This window comes from Pinus tabuliformis, chromosome X (genome assembly GCF_031772625.1).
Source record: "Pinus tabuliformis cultivar Carrire ecotype Pingquan chromosome X, CPIR1, whole genome shotgun sequence".
Lineage (NCBI taxonomy): Eukaryota > Viridiplantae > Streptophyta > Pinopsida > Pinales > Pinaceae > Pinus > Pinus tabuliformis.
In genome coordinates, this window is record NC_142308.1 from 714,654,211 (window position 1) to 714,664,569 (window position 10,359).

General features: G+C 38.4%; 1 protein-coding gene and 1 pseudogene across 2 annotated transcripts in view; both read left to right on the forward strand.

The window, feature by feature from the left end:
• The window catches only part of LOC149141957 (adenosine/AMP deaminase family protein), a 240,879-nt gene extending 230,743 nt beyond the window's left edge, over positions 1–10,136 (forward strand). The window contains exons 10-13 of one of the 2 annotated variants that reach the window (XM_089449110.1): positions 8,613–8,717; positions 8,811–9,034; positions 9,170–9,209; positions 9,464–10,136. In XM_089449110.1, the coding sequence (XP_089305236.1) occupies positions 8,613–8,717; positions 8,811–8,974 (269 nt within the window). In that variant the 3' untranslated portion in view covers positions 8,975–9,034; positions 9,170–9,209; positions 9,464–10,136. Of the gene's footprint in view, positions 1–8,612; positions 8,718–8,810; positions 9,035–9,138; positions 9,210–9,463 lie in introns of both variants that reach the window. The other variant, XM_089449109.1, reaches the window with a different exon arrangement.
• LOC149141958 (kinesin-like protein KIN-4C) lies at positions 1,524–6,450 on the forward strand (annotated as a pseudogene).
• Positions 10,137–10,359: the final 223 nt, after the last annotated feature.

The window sequence follows — 10,359 nt, forward strand, 5'->3', positions numbered from 1 at the left end:
GATACTTTAGATCCTCAATATTCTCTTATGGAATCTTAATTGAAAGGTTCACCAATCATTAGGAAAAGAAAGTGTTTCATCAAGAATTCGAATCTTGTGGAATTCATGGGATGATGGTATGATGACATAAATGTGAAGAAGTTCAAGGGATTGAAGCTCTTTCAATCAAGGAAGCTGCTCCAAGAAGTTTGGATGACCCAAAGGAACAATGGGTTTTGTATGCTTACATTTGGTATTGTGGAAGTCATGTCATATGGTTGCAGGTAACATGGATCAATGCTCTAGATCATGATCAAAACTTAAAAGTAAGGATCTCCTCCCACAAAGGAATGCAAGATTGCATGGGTCAGATATTCACTAGATGAAATCAACATAAAATGTCCTCATATGAAGTATGAGGTGGTTGACTACAATAATCAATTGAGGAACTCTGATTGGAATCTCCTGGGAATGTAATGTGCGAAGAAAGGAAGGAAGAGATCATGGAATATGCAACCATGTTAAAGGAATCAACATCCGAAAGACCAAGAAGATTTGAGTAGGATATCTCCATGGAATATATGAAGACTCTAATGAAGTCTAAAAAAGAAAGAGACCCTTGACAATATATATCTTTGGGAGATGTGTTGATATGTATGTAGGATGCTGATGCAAACTAGAAGATGTCATGATGAAAGACCAAAACAAAGTTAATGTTGATTTTAATTCCTTTATTTTTATATCTAGATGGGTTTATGCAGGGCTGCCAAGGGAAGATCTATGGATGTCTTCCACCACCGATGCACATGTAGTAGGATGAAAGATCCTTAAGTAAACATGGCATAAAGAAGGCAACATGGCATGAAGGAAGGCCATATATGGACTAATGGATCACTTTTCGATGATGACATGGCTGACTCATGGATGAAAGTGATGGATGGTCGGTGTCCTATGTAGAAGTCCCAAACATGAAGACTCCTAGATAAAATAAGTTCATGACATTGTGAGGAGTTCTTCAAGCAGCTGGTTGTCCCATCATCTCCACCTAAGGAGTTGCTGTAGGTCCCTAATTAAGAGGGAGCCTAGAAACAAGTTTCTTACTTGGAAGAAACTTAGAAATTCCTAAGCCAAGAGGGAGCTTAGGTACATTCCTTCTGTAGGAATGAGTACATTCCTTTATTGGAATAGATATGTCCTCCCTAATTAAGAGGGAGAGATAGACACATCATTCTTGTCTTCACTTGGGAAGACAAAATGGAGGATTGGGTAAACATTTGGCATCTGATGCTCTTTGAGGATGTGTTAGGGCATCCAAGATAAGAGTAGTCGTAGAGGACCGATATTCTTTGAGGACTGGGAATCCAAGATAAGAATAGTCCTGGTGGAACACACCTTGAGAACCCGGGTGGGGTATGTTCCGAGAGAGACAATGATGAGGGTGTCTATACATCATTGGTCTCGCCAGCATTGTGCTCAGATCTCGTGGAGAGATAGAGCTGTTAGTCAAGGCCTTGCTATGTGACAATGTTGGTTGATATGATGCTATACAAATGGGTTAGCAATCCAATTCTTCTTATGAGAAATACTTCAGATTGAGAATGACCAAGTACCATTATGAATACCTCCCTAGTTAAGAGGGAGTGTTGAAAAGTAACTAGGTTCGTTCTTCATAATGACATGTGTAATTGTGATTTTATGTAATTGATGAAAAGAAAGAAAAAATAAAATTACTGTAATGTAATCTCATGGGTTTCATGAGCAAGGAATTCTATTTTAGTAATGGCTCCCATTGTGAGTCCTTAGGAATGGTCATAAAGTCAAATTGAGTCTATCATGTATGAAGTACCCTTCTTGGGCATATTACACTTATGTATAAGTCAATCGAAATGTAAAGTAGCCCTCCAAGACAAGCACAAGTCATCCCTCTTCAAGTTGGTTTCAAATGAAATTAATTATCTCCTCTTAACAGTCATGTCGGCTTTACTTTCTTTAGGTCGGCTTATTTCAGTGGCAAACCATTATAAATAGAGCCATCCGAATTTCAGTTAGAGACAGATTTTCGGACAAGAGTTTAAGGGGTATGCAAGTCAGACAAGATTTCAGTGCGAAGATAAGACTGCAGTAAGGGTTCAGTGCAAGGTAAGTACTGAAGTAGAAGTGCGAGGTACAACAGAGAAAGGGTAGCCAAGAAAGTGCGTAATCTGAAGCATAAGGCAGTAGTACAGTGTGAGATAAGGCAACGGTGTAGTGTGAGGTGAAGCAACAATATAGTGTGAGGTAAGGTAGTAGTATGGTAAGTAGTGCAGGGGCAGCAGAGCAATGCAAAGGTAAGAAGGTAAGGGCAACAGTAAGGACAACAATACAGTCCTCTAAGGTCCTCAAGGAAGCTGAAGTAAGGAGCAGTTCTGAAGTAGTGAAAAGGAAACCAAATTCTAAAGGGTAGCCAAGAAAGAGGAAGAAAGGCAAGAAGAATCTTATCAAGGAGGTTTTGTGTCTTAGTCTTGGAAGGGAAAATAGGTCAAAGGTCTTGGTCTTGGTATTCATCAGTTGGAATCTCTACAAGAAGAATTTGTGCGAGTTTTCTTCTCAAAGAGTGAGAAGTTTTAGCTCTGGCCAACAGCCTATATTTTGTGTCTCTTGTCTCTTTATAGTTTATGCATTGGTAGCTGTTTGGTGAAGCATAACACTTATAACCTATGTAAAAGAAGATCCTAATCTAAAGAAGTAAAAGCACTCACAAGCAGTTACTAATAGAAGAGAAATCACCTAATACATTGCCCTAGATTTCTCAACAGGGGGAAAACCCAACCAACTTCTTTTCTTATAGAATCAGACCAAAGTGAGAAATCCAAGACCCAAAAATCAAGACCAAGACCTTCCACAAGACCCAAGTCAGCTCTCCTTCAAGAATTCCTTAACAAGGTCAAGTCCAACCAAGTCAATGATAGTCAAGGCTCTTTTAGATCAAAATTTTGGACCTGCAACTTCACAGAGTTGCCCGAGAACCTTCGTAGAGTTGCCCCAACACCTTCGCAGAAATATAATTTTGACCCTGTAATTTGCAGAGTTGCCTCAGTACATCACATGTGTGAACAAAGACAGATAAAAAGCTCAGTTTTCTTCCTTCTTGACCTTCACTCTCTCTCCTTCGACATTTTCTCTTTGTCCTTTGACCTTCGCTTGTTTTCTTGCTCTTGCTTGCATAAAAATTGAAGATGCCAATTGATGACCAAATGAGGTCGAACTGCTCTCTGTATATACACATCCAGGAGATTGAATAGGTCCCTTCTAGGGCCGACTTGTCTAGGCAAGTCCTACTTGGTCTTGTGGGGACAGAATTGACTATTTTTACTCAAATAAAATTATTTTCCCTCTTTCTTTCAAAAGTTCAAATGGGACATGACTCGAATACAGTATATTGACTCATGACAAATTTTATTCTGACTCAATAAACCCAAGAAACATGAAGACCATGCTTGACTAATGAAATATTATTAATAATAATAACAATAATTTTTCTTTCTCCTTTTGTTTGTACATGAAATATACAATGAAACAAGTACAATGATAATTATGAAGACTGAACCTGCAACATCGTAAAAGATGAAGAACCTTCACAAGACATGCAAGAAGAGAAGCTCAAAATAAATCCAAAGAAATTGAATCCATTTCTCAAAGATGGGGGTTCAGGTTATCCAGAGGAAGATAAAGATGAACCAGAAAAGGCAGGAGCAGAAAAGTTGCCACCACCACCTGCTGTTGGTGATGGAGGTGCAAGTTGGCAATTGAAAGCTTTGAAGCGAGCACAAAAACAAACAACTTGAGAAGGTTAGAAGACTGATGGAGTAGTCCAAGAGTGATGGGGTTCACTGGCGCAAATGATTGTACTTGTATCAACTACTAGAACAGATTTTGGTCATGCTCATTTGCATGCAATCAAAGACAGGAAAAGAGAACAAAGAGGTGAACATGGAAATGGAGGCCATGAAGGTACTTATAATGAAATAGACAAGGATGATCGGAGGATAAGGGATAACAATAGATATCATTTGAGGGATATTTCTGTTCATGAATCACACATGAAAGAACCTAAAATAAATGAATCCTTATCTTGGAGAAACAAAAAGAAAGGTAATGTTGTCCGTTCAGAAGGTGTAGAAATTATCCAAACAACATCATCTTTTCTAAATAAATTTTCAAATGATGGCAGTTTTCTTGAGAGTATGAATAAGCTGCAAAACAAAGACCACGATATCCTCAACAGTAGTAGGTTTCGAGATGCAAGGAAGCTCTAGGGAAAGAGAAAGAGGCATTAGTGAAGTTTCACAGTCAGTCAGTGGCAAGGATGAAATGCCTATACCAAATCCACCTTATCAGTAAGATGCTAGAACACATGATTCTTATAAAGATGAGATGAGTGTTGTTGATTGTGCATCAAATGTACAAGGCTTAACTGCAAATCAATGAGCAGCAAAGGCAATGCAGTTATGCTTGAAGGGAAAGATGTACACAATGGGAACAGAATATACACTTGGTGGAAACACAGAAGGAATTATTCCTTTGGTTATGGAGGCCATATTTAAAAAATTCAAAGGGTTGAAGGACAAGGGAGAAATGATGTTGAAAGTTTCATTTATTGAGATTTTGAAAGAAGTGCATGATGTACGTGACCCAAATCCTCCAGCTGCAGCGAAGCTAGATGGTCCTGGTGGTGGAAAGCCAACTCTCCATGTCAAGGCACTCATACAAATTCTGAAAGCAACTAATGGTGGAATAACTCATACGAGTGTAATAGAGATAAATGTCACCACTCAAGAAGAATTGGCTTCTGTTTTAGCTCAAGGGTCGTTGTCTCGAGCTACTGGAAGCACTAACATGAATAATCAATCCAGTTGTTCCCATGCTATCTTTACAATCAACAAGGTGAATAAGCGGAAATAGGATGTGGCATTAAGTGGTGATCAAGGTACTGCAGAAGATCAATGTGAAGATTTTGTATGTGCAAAGCTTCACTTAGTGGGTCTTGCATGTTCTGAACGAGCCAAGAGGGCAGGTGAAGATGGTCTCTGCTTCAAAGAAGGTGTTCACATTAACAAGGGTTTATTGGCACTCAGAAATGTCATAAGTGCATTGGGAGATGAGAAAAAGCACAAAGAAGGTGGTCATGTTCTCTATAGAGATGGTAAATTGACTCGCCTCTTGCAGGATTCTCTTGGAGGAAACAACAGAATGGTGATGATTGCCTGTGTCGACCTTGCTAACACAAATGCTGAAAAAACACTCAATACTCTGAAGTATGCAAATTGAACTCGCAACATTCAGAACAAGGCCATTATAAACTGTGACACCAAAGAATGGGGAATCAGTTAGAGTATTTGCAAGGTGAGCTTCTTTGTGTCATGCTGGAGGTATCTCATCTGATGAGGTGCAGGTTCTAAAGCATAAAATCTCCTAGCTTGAAGCAAGCAATGCAGAGCTTTGACAGGAGTTCTGAGAGTGTCATGAAAGGTCCAAACTTTTAGAAGAATGCATGAAGGATTCACAGATACTGAAAGAAAAGTTGTGTCTGAAACTGGAGCAATCATGTAATGGAAAGATATGGAAAGAGATTGATGATGATGATGATTCCCAGGGTGTGGGTTTGATCAAAATTTACTTGTCAAAAATACAAGAGCTGAAAAATGAAGTGCAACAGTTAGAAGCTGCAATGAATTCTCAAACTACCAGGGCTACTAAATCCAGTGTTTTTTTGATTGTCTTGATATTGATAATCATACAGTGGTGTCATTTATGAAGCTTTTACAGACATTGCAGACTTGCAGGCTATTGATGTTGGAGGTGATGAATCTAGGGAAGGTGAAGAAGAAGATGAGGTGACAAAAGAACTTGAGCATTCTTTGTTACAGGATGAGATGAGTAAGGAGTTGTAAGAACTAGACAAAATCCTGAAGAAGAAAGAGGCAGAAATGAAATTAGTTAGCAAAGTTGACACTACAATGCTCAAGCTGCATTATGAGAAAAAGTTTATGGAGCTTGAGGAAGAGAAGAAGGGCTCTATTGAAAGAAATGGATCGATTAAATGCTGAACTTAAAAAAAATTCACATACAACTGATGAAAATGCACAAAATATACGAGAAGGATATCTTCATAAGCTAAAGGCACTTGAATCACAGATAGTAGAATTGGAAAAAAAACACAGGAAAACCAGGCACAGCTTCTAAAACAAAAGCAAAAAAGTGATGAAGAAGCAAAGCGACTTCGAGAAGAAATACAATGGATTAAGACACAAAGTACAACTGCAACATAAGCTGAAGCAAGAGTCAGAGCAGTTGTATCATTGGAAAGCTTCTCGTGAGAAGGAGCTTCTTTAGCTTAAGAGGAAGGAATTGGAGAAGCAGCAACGAAACTTGCCATTTCATGAGGACAAGCAATGTCAGGAAGGGGGGACTGTAATGTTCCCTATAAATTGATGGGTTAATGGAGAATGAAATAGCCTATCCAACCCCATAGGTTATAGTCTTGATAAAGGGGTAAAAGTCCAATTTTTCCAATGTTGGGGCAACATTATGCAAATATTGGGTTGGCTGGGGCAAAAGAGCCCAAAATGGGGGGTTGCTTACACAAACCTTCAAATATGGTAGCCCATGGAGAAAACTATAAATTTAAGAGAGTTAGACTTCATTTGATCATTGGATTGGATTATTTGTCTCTGTTTTTGTTTGAGCCTGAGGTCCAAGGGTCTTAAGACCCCTTTCTTCCTACTAATTCCGGTGGTGAAAGGTTCCACCTTAGTTAGTAAACCTTTTTTATATTTTTTCTATTCTGTTCTGGCAAAATAGGGAATTCATCATTCTGAAGGACAGCAATTTCTGGGCAATAGATCTAAGGCAAGAGCTAATGAATTTATCTGGAAACTCCTCCAATTCTCTAAGGAAATCGAAACCCTTCTGTGACAAAATAGGTCACAATTTCCTGAGGCAGATCCGCAAGTTGCTGTGACAGCCGAGTTTTCACTGTGGAAAAATAAGCCGGCATTATTCTGTGGTATGCGAGGGTTTCATGTAGCTGACAGGCCGAAGTTCACCAAGGTAGGGCGCAAGTCTCCCAAAGAATCCAAAATTCTCCTGTATCTGACAGACTGAGATTCACTGAGGTAAGATGCAGATCTTCTGAGGCACCCAAGACTCCCGTGTAGCAGCTAGGCCAAACTCCCGAGGCCATATCAAGATTAATCAACGCAGAAATGATTTCCTAAGGCATCTCAGAGTACAGATTAAAGGCAGGTCCTAAAGTCGGGCTTGATCATCCTCTCCAATAGCTTGTTATCATCTGGTGGTAGCTCAGCTTTCATTCCTGAAGTCAGTGGCCTTGGTAAATTTTCTATAGTAGAGCTAGGGTTTCGTCTGAAGGTCTTTAGGTATATATCTGATCAGAAGGATTAAATCTGTGTGACTTGTCCAATTTATATCAGACATATTCAGATCAGTGAATAGGAACCAGGGTGAAATTGTTGGTTGATTGAAGCACTGTTAAATTTGGAACGTTTACTGGAGTTGCAGAATATTGTATTACATTTTATTGACTGTTAGTACTACTTTTGTGGACTGTGTTGTTGATATTACCATTCTATTTTGTTTCATGTCTGAATGAGCAAAGGAAAATTTGTGGAAAACCCTAGTTATCTAAGAAAAACCAAAGTACAAAAAATTGCCCTAGAATATTACAATCTGTTTGCTGTTATGTTCCTCTGTGCAGAGTGCTTCATAGTTGAGCATCTGTACTGTGTTTATGGTCAAGTCATAGACCAGACCTAGGGTGCATGGAAATTCCAACATTTTAGTTCTTATTTCATTATTGCATAATACAACTATTTATCTCTTTTCTCTCAGCAACTCTTGTTATCAGTATGTAAATATTATATTTCTTTCTATTTCCTTACCCATCTGTCATAAGAAACCTATCTGATTTTTCTGGTACCATTTTGAGTACTTGTAATCTATTGAACTTTCCAGTTTGTGTACAATTCTCTTATGAATAGGTTGTATTTTCTCGTCCCTCTAAAATCTTAGAGAAACCTGATTTTTTTTTGGTAGGAGAGCGATGATTCTTTTACAGAGGGCCATGTATCAACTCCTTGGTTAGGTGTCTCTACTGAAAAGTTACACTATTGAATTTAGTTTTAGTCAGGCTGTAGAAAATGCTGTCTTCTATATAGTGTATTTCTTTTCCATTATGGCTTGCAAAGGTAAACCCAGCAAGATGCCTATGTGTCACCTAGTTAGAAAAGAAAATGGGGCATTGTCATCTTCCTGATGTAGGTTTTTCTTTGAATGTGTCTCTTTGTGATTTCTTTCCAAAGATTTTAGAGCTTGATATGAATTGATAATTTTGTCCTTGTATGGACCCCTGAACGGCCTGAATTTGGCTTCAATCCGAGGCCAATAATTGAATCTAGCAAAGGGATCCATGTGACCTATCTTGTTTCTAGAATAAAAAGTATGTGATATCCTCTAAATACCATAAATACTGAAGATCTGAATCTGGCGATTTATTTTCTAATTATTGTGATGGCTTCAGTGCGCCTGATTATGGGATTGTTCAGAAAGTAAATCACGATTGCGTTACTCTGCAGCTGATCTGTACCAGGAAAAACATCCCTTGATCTTGTGCACAGACGATCCAGGTGTCTTCTCCACTACAATCTCTTGCGAATATGCTCTGGCTGCTTCATGTTTTGGTAAGATTGCCAATGACTGAACTTTGAGAATCATTTGTTTCAAAGTTGATTTAGCTTATATTCTCACTACCTCTTTCTTGCTGCATTTCCCAGAACTCACAAAACCGGAGTTATTCCGACTGGCAAAGGACGCAATAAAATTCATATTTGCTGATGATAAAGTGAAACAATCTCTAAGTCTCATAATTGATGCAGCAGAGTGTGACTTGCTGATACCCAATGAAGATGTTGAAAATTGCTTGCCATCGGAAAAATAATTTAGGCTTGGCAAGTTGGATAAATTATATTGGACTATGGCATCGTCTTTCTTATTCAAGGTTAGAGAAATTACTTAAGGCAGTGAGATTGCATAAAAAGGTGTGTCCTTAAGGTTTTCCATGGTTATTTTACATCACCAAGGAACTTATATTTATTCTTTTAGCTGATCCAAAGAGGCACTCATTTCTGGCCAGTTTGTGAAGAAGGATTTTTCTACTCTTTCGAACTTGGACTGTAAGTATTGTGCTCAAGATTTATTGCAAATCAATTTCTTGTAGATTTAGAAATAGCTTACCACCTAAAGACAAAAGGAAATTAATTACAAAATAATAAAGTTGGGCTAGGAAACCATGACGGAAATACTGTCATGTTTGGGAGTTGTCACGAGTATCCTTTATCAGCCTGCTGAAACTGAAATATGGCTTGATAGGCTTGTACATCCAAGGTGATATGCCCAACTGACACCAGTCTACTTTATATTTTTACAGGCTCGACACTTGCTTTTGAGCAAGGGTGTGCTGGGTTAGCTTGTGCACATGCATGTTTTGAAAGCTGTATTCTGCCATCTAGCAGTAGCCGGACAGACATCTGCCGAGTCTAAGTATGCACATTCATCGACTAATCCTAGCTTCCTTTCTACCCAGTCTCAAATATTTTATCCCAGTCACAGTTCAACACCCACGTATCATGAAATTGGTGATAAAGCTTGTGTTGAGGGCGGTCTGTTCTCAACATCCTAAGAAAATTGCCTTATTCGTCTTAAAAGATTAACTTATCTCTGTCGCCCCTTAAATTATATCTATCTATAACATTCTCTCAATACAATAAGTGATTCCAGAGACTAATATGCACAATCCACATTTTAAGGGATTATCATTAGATTATGCTAATTGGGCATTGATTGATTAGTGAGGGTGACATGCTGTTAAGTCTTTATCATGATTCCATTCTCATGCTATTAAGTCTTTATCATGATTCCATTCTCACTGTGGTTTGTCCCTCTTGAAGTTCATGTGATGCAAGTGTTTGGTGATTTTGGCAGAATAGTCCCCTCTGAGACATAGCATTTAAATTGAAGAAATCCATGCTATATAGTGTAGTCCCCGACATTAAGATGTATATTTTAAAGCAACTGCTAATGTGAGAGCATCCTTGGCACTATATCAATCTTGTTCCTCTTTTTATATTTGTTTAATTTTGGTTTTATTTCGTGATAAAAAATGTATTGTAGTGAAGTATATACTGTTTTTGGCGAATTTTTGTCAATGATCGGAATATGAACCATTGTATTTGGAATTTGAACGATTAGGAGAGTCACAAGGCCAAAAGCCATGGAGCAACAAGCATAGATATGAAGTTTATGAATGAGCAAAGGGATTTTGCC